General features: G+C 37.1%; 2 protein-coding genes across 4 annotated transcripts in view; one reads left to right on the top strand and one right to left on the bottom strand.

The window, feature by feature from the left end:
- The window catches only part of LOC139982125 (uncharacterized), a 50500-nt gene that overhangs the window by 12119 nt on the left and 21972 nt on the right, over positions 1-16409 (bottom strand). The window contains exons 2-10 of one of the 2 annotated variants that reach the window (XM_071994703.1): positions 11048-11125; positions 9199-9279; positions 8645-8968; positions 6509-7156; positions 4608-4955; positions 3798-3896; positions 3564-3610; positions 2342-2375; positions 219-1702 (exon numbers count right to left, since the gene is read on the bottom strand). In XM_071994703.1, coding sequence (XP_071850804.1) covers positions 219-1702; positions 2342-2375; positions 3564-3610; positions 3798-3896; positions 4608-4955; positions 6509-7156; positions 8645-8968; positions 9199-9253 — 3039 coding nt within the window. In that variant the 5' untranslated portion in view covers positions 9254-9279; positions 11048-11125. Of the gene's footprint in view, positions 1-218; positions 1703-2341; positions 2376-3563; positions 3611-3797; positions 3897-4607; positions 4956-6508; positions 7157-8644; positions 8969-9198; positions 9280-9587; positions 9765-11047; positions 11126-16409 lie in introns of those variants that run through there. The other variant, XM_071994704.1, reaches the window with a different exon arrangement.
- Positions 11253-16288, top strand: LOC139983461 (uncharacterized). 2 transcript variants are annotated; one of them, XM_071997015.1, is made up of 3 exons: positions 11253-11824; positions 14894-14994; positions 15859-16288. In XM_071997015.1, the coding sequence occupies exons 1-3, from the start codon at positions 11733-11735 to the stop codon at positions 16059-16061; spliced, it is 396 nt and encodes a 131-aa protein (XP_071853116.1). In that variant the 5' UTR covers positions 11253-11732; the 3' UTR covers positions 16062-16288. The 2 variants fall into 2 exon arrangements, with proteins under 2 accessions (XP_071853116.1, XP_071853117.1); XM_071997016.1 differs by lacking the exon at positions 11253-11824 and adding an exon at positions 11861-12752.

The following is a 16409-nucleotide window of genomic DNA, read 5'->3' as shown; positions in this document are numbered from 1 at the left end:
TCAAAAAACGACTTGGCGGGAAAATAAACCAAGCACTTCAATACATGAGAGGGCCCGGGTTCTAATCCCGGTGGAGGCTGGAAGTTTTGCACTGTTTCTGTAGGTATAAGGACACACTGATTATAATTCTATTGTACGATAACAGTACAAGACCATCACCACATGACCACAAACCTGAGGATATATGTCTTGATTGCAATTAAAGAAAATGACTTCACCTGTTTTGCACTCGCGAATTCCAAAACTTGTAAAATTGATCTCTGAAGTAGTTGACTGTCATCGCCATTTACGTGGACCACTTTAGAGGCCAACTTTTTGATTGTATCAACAATCTTCTCATTTTTATAGTCTTGTTCCAGCATACACATCATAGCAAACTTTTCATGTTGAAGGTTGTCTTGCAGATAATTTACAATTTTACCTGAAGCAGTTTTATTAAGACCACAGGCAAATCTGTAAACATAGTGAAGTTTAAAGGGATCCAAACAATGGAGCAGTTCAGCTACACTCTGGCTCTCTGTTGTAGCAGAGGTTGAAGATTCTTGAGATAGATAATCAGCAATGTAGTGGGCAGCATACCACTCACAGAACAATTTGTGGTAGAATCTGACTTCCTTTTTGTAGAGAAATTGATCACCAGTCAAAACATCTTCCTCAAAAAATATTCCAGTTTTAAGGTACTGCTCATAAAAGTCACCCCCAAGTCGTTTTCTCAGGGAAGTACTATCCCACACAATTAGTTGGTTTCTACCCCTCAATGCCTCAAAAGCAACCTCGTTCAACTCATCATGTTTTATGTCAAAAGTTACCTTTCCAATTGCTTTGTTCATCAAATGACTATGGAAGCAAGCTATCACATAACGAAAGAAACTAGTAACAGATTTAAATGTCTTCAAGTCTTTGTTCTCGTGGCTCATGTGAGCAAACAAAACAAACAACAAAGGAACTTGACACAAGTCACCGAGTAGAGGGTTTCGTTGGAGTTTAAGTATTATTTCCCTGGCGGCTTGTTCGTCACCCTGTACAACTGCTTTTCGAATATATTGATCTCGAATGTCCTCGTTGAAACCTGTTAAACGTATTCGATCAGTATGCGGTGCAAATTCTTTCGGCAAGTAGAAATGCCTGGTAGTCAGAATGACGTCTATTTCCTGCAACATTTCTCTCCGAAGGATAAGAGAAATATCAGTCTCTTGATCATCTTTATCAGGGTATTCGTCAAATCCATCCAAAATAACCAATGCACCTGAACAATTCTTTATGATTGATTCCACAATATCCTCACTCAGATCTGAGTCTCTGGGTAATATGAAACGCCGTATTGCTTGGTATATTGACTTCACCCCTCTCAGTTGTCTTAGCCGCAGGTAAATAAGTATCGGTACATTACTTAAAGGGGAATCTGGAACTTTTTGGCACCAATCGTATGCAAGCTGTAGTGTTAGTGTTGATTTTCCATATCCAGGGTCGCCCTCTATAATTTGCCTACCACAATTCTCAGGTTTCTTTAGTAGTTCATGATGTGACTCTAAAAGTTTCCAAATTTTGTGTCCATGTGCTTGTCCAACTAACCGTTCAATGCCACTATCAACATATACACTATCAACACAATACATGCTGTCTCTGATGTAAGGCAATGGTTGTACGGAGTGATAAAGTATCTTATACTTTGCCTTTAATTCCTTGATGAATTTTTCCTCCTCTGTAAGAAACCAGAAAAAGTGTGATTAGTAATAATCTTATTTGATATCAGGAACAAAGTCAATAATTAAAATGGTCAAAAGAAAGTTTTTCACTTTTTATTGATGGGGTTGCTCAACAAAATTTACTGTAGGAAACAATGTCTTGATATGTAAATTTAATTGTTAGACGTTAGATTCATTCTCAAACTAAATGGCTATTGGAACACCTGTGTTAATTACAAAGAGACAATTGATTCCAACATTTGGCAAAGATGTGTACAAACGAAATTCTGTCTTTGCCCAGACCATTCGGGAGTCACCATTGGGTAATAATTGTTATCTGAAGTGGGACACATTTTGATGTTTTCAGAATGTTCATATCTTATTTTCAAAAACCATAAATACTGAAATATAAAAGGACCTGTGAAATTAATTAATCACCATTTGGTAAAGTTAACTGTAACATTAATTTGATATGACAGTAATGAAGTCACTAAAATAATCAGTTTCAGATTTACAAATTCTCATTTGAAGAGGACTAATACGTTGAAATTTATTTTAATTTATGCATGGTATTTAACAGTATCTTAAAGCAATTGAAGTTATTGTTGGCAACATTCACTGCACTCAGCTTGCAATAACTTGTACATCAGACTTACCAGGTGTCCGGTGAGTCTCAGTCATGGGCAACATCTAAACAAGAGAGAGGGGATGATACTTTGAAATATATTATTAATAAAACTATCAATTTAGAGTCACTATTTGAAATTAATATCATGATGCAATTAACATTTTCTATTAAATAGGATACAAGTTAACATAATATGTTTGATGAACCTAAGTAACCGTAGGTTGTACCTTATTCTTATATAAATGTACACAGAGTCTACATGACAGTCAAGCCTGCCTTTAGAAAACTGTCCTCATCAAATTCACTCAAGCATTAATAATTTGTCACTTGATAGCATAAACTTTCCCAAATACTTTAGGATTCATCCTTGAGTGCACCTAATTAGTTGACCAGTCACCTGTATGATTGTAAACACAAGTGCTGTAATGGCTAGTACTACCTTCCTATGTGTGAAGACAAGTTTGGCTTGACCACTGAAACAATACACTGTGTTTGTTTAATCATGAATTTGTGCAGAGGAGAGTTCAATATGGCAATCATTACCAACTCAGTTTGATATTTAATATTCCCTGTATTGGGCTAAAAACAGGGGGACTTGGTTGGTATTAGCTGCAGGGAAGATCGTAATGTACATGTTATTCTCAACACAAAGCTGGTAGGTAAAGGATTTCATGACTATTGATTGTATTACTTATATCTATTACAACATGAAACCATCCATTGGTAGGAAGGTTATTTAAAATGTGTAAAATGTTACCTTGTTGTTGCAACATATTATGTGTATTTATAAATTCAGTTGTTCACTTCCGGTATCAAAAGTGCTCAATAAATATAGGTAGTGCAAGTTAATATAGTATACGTATATGGTAACCTACAGCATATTTAATCTCTGAGTTTCCCACCTGTGATGTGATCATCAGACAAGTGACATGTTTTTAACCATTTTCTGTATGGTCTGTACCGTGGCTGATTATAGAAACAGATTACGAAATCTCAGCATGCATTTATTTACTAGTTTATCTATGTGTTATATTCTTTGCATGTAATAACGAGATTCAATGCTCGTGGTTACTAACATACACAACCATCCAAGCCGCATTTGTTTCCATACCACCACCATTCCTCAGTAGGTAATATTTAAGCGCCCCCGGAATCTTAGACTGAATTAGTGTTACAGTATGTTGAACAGCTTTATATATTTTGTTTCCCTTGATTAATTGTTTTTAAAATTTCAGATATAACAGTCTTACCTCTTCGTCTTCCACAATGTTCCTCCGACTCCTTCGGTACTTCAACACTGCAGGAAGAAAATTTATGTCTGGTTAACTAAGAATTAACAATTTAGATTAAACATATACTTACTTTACTTTTCTGTTAGTCAATAAGGATAATGTAGATGCAATAAGAACAAATATAATACAAGAATATAGCTAACAAACTTTGCTATATTGCAATGGAATTCTGCTATACATCATGGTACCTACCTATCAGACAGATGAACAAAACCACCAGAATTAGAAGTACTGCAATTATGGTTGTTACCACAGCAACTGTCGATGGCCCGGAGATCCCCATGTTGCCATCTGTAAATAGGAACCAGAAAGCCAGTGGGTTTATTGTGATTCCCTGCCAATTGAGATTATAATACCAAGCTTTCATCATCATTGAATAAATCAGCAAGGTTCTTTCACTGACTGTGGACCTACCTATTAAATATGTTAACTTATCATGTTTAGAAGCTATTTTTAGCAAAAATCAACTAAAGCCCTGCCCCCTAATAAATGTGCATAATATCAAATTGAACATATCTTATCATGTACCCGCTATCTACCAACCCCTTCACACAAAGTATGATTCAATTCTGAAAAGTCAGATTTAGAAACTGTAAGTCTGATCAAAGAAGAAGTCGTTCGAGATGCAAACTAGCCATTCATTTAGAAGCATAACTTCTATCAGACATAAAATTCACTGAACATATGGACTGTATTCTAACTACACGAGCAGGCTACTGGATCTCACAATTGAATAATCAATTGCAAAATCATTTTTCTTAGAACTAGATAAAAGAGAATATTTAGATCAATTCTAATGATATTTCAGGTCAATAAACATGACTGGCTACTTGATCTCTCTGCATCCGAACATCCTTAATGTCAAAATCTAATTCATATCTCCAGAGATGGGTTTAACGTCTTCTGCTATGAAAAACAAGATTTCCTTTTTAAATATAAACATATCGCACATAGTTTAGTTTTAACCCGATAACTAAGCATCAATAGTAAACAAACACCTACCATATGCCACATTAAGGTCTATTCTTGCTGCTTTTATAGGGGACTTGAACACATCTGAATTCTGTCCTACTATAAAACACTCTAATGTGATCCCTCTTTCAGGTGCGGATAAAATTTTGACGTTTGTTGTAAGAGAAATGTCAAAGATTCCCATGTTTTCTATTGATGTCCTTTCCAGCTCTGTTAGAGATAGAGCAGGATAGTTTCCATAAGTCCTCCACTGGAGTTCGACTTCTGGTCGAATTCCACGAACTGAACACGTCACGTTTCCTTCTCTTGCGACGTCAAGTACACAATACTGTGTATGGTCACATCCTTCTACAATTATGTACGGCGGGCTTGGATAAGCTATTCAAGAAAAATGGAGAAAAATGTGGGGTGTTTTTTCACAATGACTGGTAAATAATTTAAATAATTTGTAGATTAGTCAATACCAACTTAACATGTTAAGTAGTCTGTAAACTAAAGAAAAACATATATTATACACAGTAATGTTACTAGAGATAAAAGTTTATATCCCGTAAAAAAAAGCTTGCATCCCGATGGAACAACAATTGCGTTTATTGTATGACCTACTTTACTAGTGTAGCTGGATAGTATCACTGCCTATACTGTGTGAATGTCCTACACAATATAAAGAGCCCTAGCTTCACTGTTTTACAGGGGTGGCACACCCTGCCCCTCTTTTTCGCCTGCCCGCCCTTCTTTTTGCCCACCCTGCCCTTTCAAAGAATTTTCACAGCCTAGCTCCTCTTTTACCCGCCCTTGTACTCCCCTACTCGCACTCTCCATAGTAGCTCCATTCTTCGACCTTGCAGCGATTCCAACTCTTCAAAATCCTCATACCTACAGTGTGCATATCTCTCACTAAATTCCTCACAGTTCACTACTGCATATCGCAGGTAGATAGGCCGGTTCGAACTTGGGAGTTTCAACTAGACATGCGAAAATCCTCAAAACCTGACCCAACATTAACCCTGCGCTCTTTGCAGTGTTTGCAAACAACCAGTTCCACGAAAATTACTGTAGGCCTATGAAAATAACTTTTTATGCAATGACCATTACAAAATGAAACTTCAATGGCTACTTTTTACAATGGATGAAGTACAGTAGTTTACACACAAACATTGCACACAGAAAATATTGATCGAACCACGTGGTCAAAAGGACCGCGAAAAAGTTTCCAAGAAAGGAACTACTGCGGTGTGAATGCACATTTTACAATAGCAACTCTCAATACGGAGAGAACAAACAAACTGTGAGATGGAAATCCTTTTCAGTATGCTAGCTTCCCACAGAATTCATTGACTGTCTCAACTCACAACATTTTCTGATCAAAACCATGATTCAAATATAGGTGATAGTCTCAGAAACAATTCAAGCGCATCTTCGTAACAGGAGCGCACATATGATAGCCTATACAACAAACTTAGCTATCTCTACAGAGGGGAAAGTAGCGTTACAAGTAGTTGCATACTTCTGTTTTCAGCACTACAGATACAAGAAAGTCTACAGACAATGGGTAAGGGACTATTAGCCATTAGATCACTGGAAATTTGGACAAGCATCGTTGACTTTTTTTATCATGAAAATATTGACAATGAAATGTTGTTAACCCTGTACCTTGTGCTTGATTGTTGTGATCTAATTGTTTTCAAATAAATTCAATCATCGGTAGGATTGGAAGAGATTTCGGTTCTTTTCAGAAGAAGTTGTGGTTTTTGAAAGGGGAAAAAAAGATGTTCAATTAAAAATGTACTTTTTTTTATGTTTTGCATAGGTTGTAATGGTGTGTACTTGGGGTTTGTTCTGTAATGAAAATTTTTTGCGCCTGCCCTTTACGAAGTATCGGTTATTAGATGTGGGTTTGATATCATTTATGTATACATCAAAGTACTTACTGAAAATAACAACATCGATTGTTTGTATATTATCCATGTCATAATCGCTGGCGACACATGTATAAATGCCCTGGTGATACAATTCAGTCTGTGGCAACATCAGTGACCCATCAGGAGTCAATCTGAAATCCTTGTTGTATGTTTCATTAAAATCCTCTTTCCAGGTTTGCACTCTAATTAGAATGACTTCTGGGGTTTCAGATCTATCAGTGGATCTCTTCCAAACTAGAATCCTTTCGTTAAAGTCATTACAGGGTAGAATCATAGTAGAATGAAGCTGGACATAACGTTGTATAGGACTGTGTGATATGTCTACGCTTCCATTCTCTAAGATAACCAGCGTCTCATTCTCCTCCAAGATCCAAGTGTTCTCGTTTACGCTACATACCAATACTGACAATAATGGAGTGTCGTTATGTATTTCAACAGTCGAACGAGGAGTGAATGTTACTTCATTGTTTCTGATTGTCATATTCGACTCCAAAAGTATATCACGCTGAGAGTTTCGCTGATTCCAAATCAAAGAAATTCTAGGACGGACATTTTCAACAGAGCAACTCAATTCTAGAGGGTTTTTGTATATCATGTAGCATATTTTACTCTTATCTTGACACTCTTCAATCACAGGATATTCAAGTTGCGGCTTCACTGTTGAATGTAAGTAAAAGGAAAATTAGCATGTAGGGAGTACTCAACGAATATGATTTTATACATCCATTATGGATCCAAGCCATCAACTTATGGTAAAGGCTGCTTAACATCAATACAGACAAAATGGAAACATATTTTTCTTAATTAAAAATCAGCTTTATACAGGGCAATTCTTAGTAATTGTACTGGCAATTACTCCAGCATTCTGAACTAACATGTTTGTCTTAATATAATTATATATCGATGATGAATGTTCGGTTCATCAGATGTACATACCAGTAATATTATTAGAGAAAAAAAGCTTGCGTCCCGATCGAAAACCAATTACGTTTATCATATGACCTACTGTTACTAATATTAGTGTAGTATCACTGCCGAGACTTTGTGAATGTTAAATACACAATATAGGGCAGAAATGCTCAGTGCCTTAGCTTCGTTGTTTTTCGCAGGGGTTTCAACCATTTTTTCACCCAGTCCCTTCTCCATCCACCCTTGTACAAACCTACTCACCAACTCCGTACTGGCTCCGTGCTTTGACCTTGCAGCGATTCCAACAACCAACTCTTCAAAAATCCCAGTACCTACAGTGTGCATATCTCTTGCTAAATTCCAGTTCACTGTACTACTGCATGTACATGCCTACTCAAGCTTCATTTTGAACTACACATGTGCAAATGATTAAAATCTGATCCAACATTTATCCTGGGCTCTTTGCAAGCAATCATCTATACGAAAATTACAGTAGGTCTATGTGAATAGCTTTTAAAAGCTATTCACATAGACCTACTTTAATTTTTGTATTGCGTTAATTAACGCAGTGTAGATTTTTAAAGAATCCGTTCAATGTTCTAAAGAACAATAGTTTACACACAAATGTTGCGCCAAAATAACATTTACTGAAGCACATGGTTAATTGGACCGCAAACAACTTTTGCAACAGAAACTAAGTACTGATAGTGAGAATGCACATTTTACACTAGCAACTCTTAATGCAGAGAGAAGAAACATACTGTGAGCTGAAATATCATGTCAGGATATGAGATGTTAGCTTCCCACAAAATTCATAGATTGTCTCCACTCATAAATTTACATTTTTGGATCAAAACAACGATTCAAATATTACGTGTCTCAGATAGTCTCAGAAACAATGCAAGTGCATCTTCATTGTCAAAAGGTCTACGTATTGTATGTGACAAACATTATGATATTGAAGTGCACACACATGATAGCCTATACTGCAAAATTCACTATCTCTACACGGGAAAATTAGCGTTGCAAGTAATTGTTGTTAAACAACATACTTTCTGTTCATTGAGCACTGCAGATGCAAGAATGTTCACAAACAATGGATGGGGACTATTAACCAATCAAATCACAGGGAATTTGGGAAAATCAACATTGTCTATATTTAGTATGAAAATTATAATTACAAAGCTACCATTTGTTAGACATAAATGAGGAATGATGAAAGTCTGAGGTTCTTACCAAACAATTGGACTTGAATATTATACTCCTCCACCTGTCCAAATTCCGAGGGTGCATGGGTGACACCGAATACTCCTTCATGTTCAACTGTTACATTTCTAACAAACAGCGATCCATTTAACCATACATCGTAATCTCCAGATCTAAATCCAGGGCCATTTTTTACATCTCTTATATAGGTAATGATCTCAGAGGTGTCCTCTACTGTTGAATTGAACCACTGAACTCCAAGAAAGCCCTCTTCAAACGAACACTGGATAATTCCTGGCTGATATAGCTCGAGATACTGTTCGTTTTCACAAACTTCGCCGACAACAGATGAGGCTGGACAGAGAGTAAGCAAGCAAAACTAGAATGTTTTATATCTATATTCTCTGTATAATCAAGGAGTGATTGCTTCTTATATTTGCTAGATAGCTATTTTCTTTGGAGCGGTATTTCAGGTGCAATACACACTGTTCACTAAAAAAGAGTTAAGCATGACTTACATTAAACATGTCCAGACGATACACTTTCTAATTTCCATTTTAGATGGACCATGTTTAACTACTTACCACAGACTACCTGAACCACTAGGAACAAGGTCAAATGTACGGTGAACTTTCCCATTGTGAAGAATCCCAGGTGTTAATCAACTGCAGCAAAAGGAGAAACAATCGTTAGATATCATATGAATGATCTTAGTTGATGTATGAATGAAGTAAAGTGAAATTTTGTTGTATGCACCCGTTAAGTATTTGCATGTATTATATAATAGTTCGTAACAGTCAGTTTTTAGCGTTAGTTGTTTGCACGTGCATTTCTTTAGTTTCTGTATACGTTGTTGTATGGCGAACATCGTCCCTGCAGAACTCTGGGGTTCGCCTCGTAAACCCCTTATTATTTCATCATATTTATTAATCTCGGGTCGTCAATAGCCCAGATTTATCCATATCTGTATTACCTTGAGTCACTGAGGAGATGTCACCCTTCTCAGAGGCAGGATGCCTCAGGTTTTTGGATGGTTCGGCTTCTGGCTCGAAGCCACTGGTATCCAAGATGGTGGACCTACTACAGTATATAGCGAGCTGGCTAGCGTTGATGGAGTCTCGATGTCTGCGACCTCCTGTACCGCGAGCGAAGAGTCTCCTTCGTCTTGTTATCCGCGAGCGAGTTGACTTCAGTGTAGTAAGAGTTTAAGTCATAAATATAAATTCTGTACGTACCCTTATTGTTATTTAATTGAATCGTAGTTGTAAGTGTTGCCCCTTTGGCTAGGTTGTACTTGACCGTACAAAGTACATGTTAGGTTGTGTATTTGGACCTTGGTCCTAGGGGTTAATAGCGTGTGTTTATCGTTAAGCACGTGGGTGTATAGTGTTGCGTACTTTTACTACTTTTATACTGTAGAGTGACAGTACTAGTTAGGTTGGGTTTAAGTTACAGAAAGTTATTAATAGTTACGTGTATTGTACTGTATTGACAGTTGAGAAAGATTATTTATTGTGACTATTTTAGTATTGTACTGCTCGCAGTGTAAAGAGTGTATGTATTCATATTTTGTATCTTGAACATTGTTGTTTTACTGTTGTTACTTATAGAGTTGTCTCAGAGCTTGTCCTTTAATCTTAGCCTTTTTGGATAGCTACAGAGTGACAAGTCTCTTGAGAGTTTGTGGGTTCAGGAGGTGGAAATTCCTGCTGTCTAGGAACAGTTAAGGTGAAAAGGCCTATAATGTGTTGCAGCTGGCATGTGTTGCCCTAGGCTGACCATTACGAAGGTGTCAAAATTCCTTGCCTGTTGGCAAACGTTTAATATTATTTATGCAGATTATTTCATTATGTTCATTTTACATTGTTTATTTTACACTTCGTACAGTTATTGCGAGATTGGTATTTCGTAGCTTGAGTATTTATGGTACAGATAGAGTTCTGTTATTGGTATTTCACAGTTGAGCATAGGTTCTGTGCATATTACATAGTATTTGATTGTATTGAGTATAGGTTTTCCCCCAGTTTATTAGGTCGTTAAGAGTGTAAGAACCATTTAATACTGTCATGTAACATGATTTGTTCATTTGTATATTTTCATTTTCATATCATTGTAGAGTTTGTAATAAATTCTCAGCCGTTGTTTCAACGCAAGAACACTCTTGCATCCTCATTTATAACTTATGAGTTCGAAGCGAAGAACCCCAAATTCAGCAATTTCCCCCACATCCCGCGGTTCGCTTCATTAACATGAATGGATCATTGGAAGTATTCCTGTACCTGTGGTTCTGTGTTATTTAAAAAGTGTGTAACTCACTACAGGCAACATTGTTGTAATATGAGTAATATACATGTACAGACATCTCACAACATGTCTACAGTACAGTAATAACAAGTACACACAGAAATGGTAAAATTGGAAGTGTTCCTGTACCTTTCCTGTGGTTCTGTGAAAAAGTATGGTATGAAATATGCTGTTGACAACCTCCTCTAGCTGCTTACTCTCAACAGTCTGAAAAAAAGAGAAGAAATGAATGAGAACAAGATCCACAATAAAATGGAAATCAATGCAAAACAAGAAATTGTTGGACTTGAAACAAATTATCAGCTTGATTAAAGGCGATATCGCTCGTAGACTTTTTTTTGAGGGCGCTGGCATTATCGAGGTTTCAGCGAGGTTTAATGGGACCCCTAAAACTCACGTGACCTCGGTGGCAAATTTAGATCAGTGAATAGCACAGGCAAGCGTATGTGTAACAAGCCCGTACCCATGCACACATAATGTTATAGCACAGCATTTCAGATTATTGTACTGTTTACCGCAAAGGATTTTCGTACGCGATAGTTTGTTGTTTGTGTGCCTTTTGAGTAAAGAATACTGTACGATTTTCGTACAAATACATTCGATTAGACTAGAGTATAGTGACAATCATGGGAAAGGGATCAGGGCAAGGAGAATCGGGCGAAAGAAAACGACCTTATCCTGGAACGAGCGTATAGGTTCAAGTGGAGGAAAGCCATTGTTGCATGGACCTGACAAAAACAGCAGTGCAAAGGAACAGCAGCGACGAAGAGATGCCACGAAGATCTATCTTCTACGTTCCTACGTAAACTGGCAAATGGAGAAAGAACTCTACAAACATGTCCACGATTTGACTTCTGTTAGCAACGCAGATTTCGCAGAACATTTGCTTCAGGATCACACAAAAAGGTAATGATTTGCTAAGCTAGGCTAAAACTGTATAGGGTGGTTTCAGTTGTTTTCCGCAAACGTTACTTTCCGCTGAAAAAATTCTTCTGCGGAAAACACCGATTTTTCACTTGCCTGTACACTATATTTTTCCGCAATTTTGAGATACCAAATTCAGGCAGGATGATTAAAATAACATGAGAAAGTATCAAAGAACGTTGATCAAGGATGGTTAGACTGAGTTCATGTCAGAAAAGTTAAGCTGCTTATAATTTAGAGGAGGCTTGGGGTGTTCGTAATTACGAATTATTAAAGAAGCATATAATACTGGGCAAAGGAACGCCCGCGTTATGAAGGATTGAGTATCTAATTAAGTATTAAATATTCGGCCCGCGTAATGATGGTTTAAAAAAAAGGTGTAAAAGGCGGTATCTTTGATTTTCGCTGGAAATAAAATGGCTGTATAAGTAAGCCTTACAGCCTAAGCTACAAGTACAACCTTAGCTACTGTATCCTAAATCTAGTCTCGAAGCTACATTTTATCCTGTTACAGTCAAATCCTATCTTATCCATCTTCCTAAATCCTTCCATGTGCCTAATAATTTCAGTAAGTCATTCTGTTCCTCCCAAAAAGAAACGGTACTTTCCGTTGAAAAAAACGTTGTTTTCCGCTGACAAATTTGTTTGCGGAAAACACCGTTTTGTTTCAGCGGAAAGTAACGTGTGCGGAAAACAACGGTACCCGTATAGGGTAATACTAGTACATAGTAGTACTACAGGGTATTGTCCTAGGTAACTGTCAGTATTGCGAAGTACAGAAAACTGCAAAGTTCGGACACCCCTAAGAAATACACGATTTCACCATGATAACCTACAAGCGAAAGCCAATATCACTAAAAACCAGGAAGCTACAGTTATTTCCTCTCCAAAATGACCCGTGCGCAAGTATGTACGTACATATCTGTCAATAAAATGAAGATAGTTTTTGGGGTATTTTAAGGCTTAGGTGTTCGAACTTCGCAGTGTCTATGCTATTGTATTTGTAACATACATGATTTGATGAGCCTAGGCTTTGTAACTAGGCCTATCATTCATTATTTTTCCAATGGACCTAGCGTATGCTAACCTTATCATACTTATCCTAGCACAAAATAGCAGTAAGTTGTATTACTGAGTCATCATCATCACTGTTTGTGAATGCTTGTCATGAGGATACTGTATAGGCCGTTTCTTACGACTAGTCGTAACAATTATAAACTATTCTTACGACAAAGGCAAATTCAAGAGCAGTAAATAAAGCAACTGCGCATGTAGTAGAGGTAACCCTAAACATAACCCTAAACCTCAATCCTAACCCTAACCGGAAGTTATTGTTACTCATCGTCGTAAAATTAGTACTCCTAATCACAAAAATAGCAACTGCCCTTGCGTAGTCGGAAATTATTCTTACGACTAGTTGTAAGAATAGCCACTTTGTACTGTATACAGTTAAAAATTAAAATGTCCTTCCTAAAGAAGACTGACAGGGACTGGGGGTCTTTAGTTTCACTCCTCATATTTATGCCATGGAAAGCTGAGCCTTCTCATCACCAAAAAGTAAACTGTTTTTGCCTCAACAAATTGATGGAAATATATTTTCTAACCACTAGGCCTAGGTGATCTGTTCATCCCCACCCCTTCAGGTTCTAAATTGTTATCAGCTGTCCTTGTTTGAAGAATAATTCTTGTGAATGAGCATTTGAAAGAAAAGCCTCACCTATGCCCAGTCATAATTAACTGGGCATATAACATAGGACTAAGGCCTATAGTATTAGTAATAAGTATCTGAATTTAGTGTTCATAGTAACTGTATTCCCTAATTTTGTAATATACACCAGTGAGGAAGGCCTACTGTGCTGTACAAGTACAACCACATGGACCTGCAATTTTTCCTATAAAAATAATGCATCTACATAAATAATTTAGAATCACTCCTAACTGATTCACATGTTTTCACACCGCTGCGTATGCAACTAGACCTTAGGTTTTTCTAAGGTCAGCCTCAGCCAGCATATATGCAATCAAGTTTTAATGGTTCATTTGGGCAACAGGGTGTTATACTGTTATCTACTGACTGTCTGTCCAATATTCCAGCAATCATGTGTACATGTCTGTGTTTGGGATTTTTGAAGGAACCCAACTGCTATGCAAGAAATTAGGTAAATTAGCCTCACAAATTGAGGGACCATAGTACATATAGCTATACCTATATAAACCTTTATATAGCCATGCCTGGGGGTAAGAAAGTTTTTTTTGTGTAGGCCTGATGCTCATACTTTATGATGTGCTAAGTTATCATATTTTTTATATATAGTCAGTATATACTATGCTTGTTTTTGTTCAGCTTCTTGTGAATGATCTGATGTTTAGTGTTCAAAAATTATAATATCTATTAAATTTGGTGGCCGAAACTATCTCTTGTGGAGAGTAATCTAGCGTTAAATTAATGGTAGTCTGAAATCAAGCTATTCATGTAAACAGGAATTTTTCACAATGGTAGGCTTATGTCATGGTGTAAGCTAGCATCTCAATTCTCACTCATGAAACCAACTGCTCACATAAAAAGGAAGTTTACACAGTAGGTAAATAATGAGTGTACATCAAACTCTGATCAAAAGACTGGACATCTTTTAGCGATATGAAACCAATCAGTTCACTAAGACAGGAAGTTTACATAGTAAATTTTACATTGACATGTGAGCTCAAGTTGTTGGGCAAGCAGTTGGGCAACACAAAATTATCCTTACAATTCTTGAAAGGTACCGCGGTTTATGGATATGTTGAAGAAGAGTATGAAAGAATATCTCATCCTTATCTGGGTTTAAATCAATGTGGGTTAACAATATGTTATTATTGAAATATGCCTAAGTGTTTGTTTGTTACTTTTCTCTTTCATATTTTTTCTTGGGTAGGTATGATAAAAACATGTATGTTTGTAATGATTTGGTCATTACCAGATTCATTATGCATACAATTAAGCTTGGGGTGTACAGTAAAATTACTATTTCAGTTATATGATTTACGGACAATTTTTTTGGTTTCATTGTATAGGTTTCAAATGCATCTTTTCCGGAAAGATGCTGAAAGTCAAACAGAGGCATTCTCAGCAGCTGTCACCACAGAAAGATCAGTTGACACTCAGAAAGGAGAAGGTAAATTGATATGTTTATCCTTGCATGAATTACAGACTGGAAGAGCAGTGCTAATCTTATCTGATCTGATGTGATCAGATAAATAATACAATTTCATTCTCATTAAATTCCAAAAGAAAAGAAAAAAATGGTAGCATATTGCTCATCCACTAAAAAGCATACATGTGTATGAAACTTTATAAAAGTAAGTGGGCCTGATATTATCAGGATCTTCTTTAGAGGCAAACTGACTAGTAACAGTAAATTCAAGAGACACAATAGAGCCTGGAACAGAGAGGACATGGTGAACACAAAGAAAGAAGTTAATGGTGTATTGAACAAAAGGAGTCAGTGAAAGCAGAGGTATTTAGATAAACTGTGGAGTACAAAGCGAGGATTAAGTAAGGAGTGAGGGCGAATAAACTATAGCAGAATACAGAGATGGAGCAGGATAAAGTTAGTCATGTCCTTCCTGTATATTGAGCCCATTCAGTTGAATGGTGCTAGGGCATTCCGTCCGCTCTCTCTATCTCTGCTGTGGTGTACTATGTCTGAGATGGTTAGTCTACGAATTCAGTTACCTGTTGGGACATGTCTTTAATGGTATGATTGGGCAGCTGAAAGTGTTCCCCTACTGGAGTCTCCATTTTCATGGTATTGACTTGTGACTAGAACTGCTTCTTGAGGGTGGTCTTGGTTTCACCAACATACTTGTAACTTCAATGTCCTCTAAACTCAATGACACCATTTAAATTGAAATATCAGTTTCCAGTGCTGCATAAGTGTGATAAGTTCTAAACAAAAGGTATATTTTTAGTCACAGCCATAGAAGCTATAGCAGGATACTTGCAATCTAGTAACTCTTGTTTTATGTAATCTCTACAGATACTCCTGATCCAGTTACTTCAACACCTCTCAAGAAGCCATCTGCCAATGTTCTGTCCAATGTCACCAGTAGGATTAGATATGGAGCAGCATGGGAGAAAAACCTCAGACTATACGAATACACATTGCCACATTTACATGATCCTGAACAAAAGCGATCATACATATGGCAGGGGCAAGCACTTTTCCCAGACTTTTGTTGACAGGTTGTGCGACATTCACAAACGTTGGATTAGCAGCTAATGATACATCTGCATCACCAGATTGAGATAAATTGCTTTCGTCCATTTTGTTCGATAGTAGCTATGACTGTGAATCAGGAGCTTGGCCACCCTCTAAGTCAAGGTGGGCAAGGTTGGGGAAATTCAATCAAGGAGTAACAATCAGAGAATGGCCAGCTTTATATTATTGTATATAGGCCTACAAGTACAGCGTGTATAAATATCTGTATTGGTTTATTTATACTAGTGTTCATTTCCGTTTCCAGGAGGGGATATGATTTGAACGTGGGGGAGGGTGTGGGGGGGTGGGGAGGGGGTCCCATTTGAAGT

This window comes from Apostichopus japonicus, chromosome 16 (assembly GCF_037975245.1).
Source record: "Apostichopus japonicus isolate 1M-3 chromosome 16, ASM3797524v1, whole genome shotgun sequence".
Taxonomy (NCBI): Eukaryota; Metazoa; Echinodermata; class Holothuroidea; order Aspidochirotida; family Stichopodidae; genus Apostichopus; species Apostichopus japonicus.
Note: the sequence above shows the minus strand (reverse complement) of the source record. Positions and strands in the feature narration are given on the sequence as shown.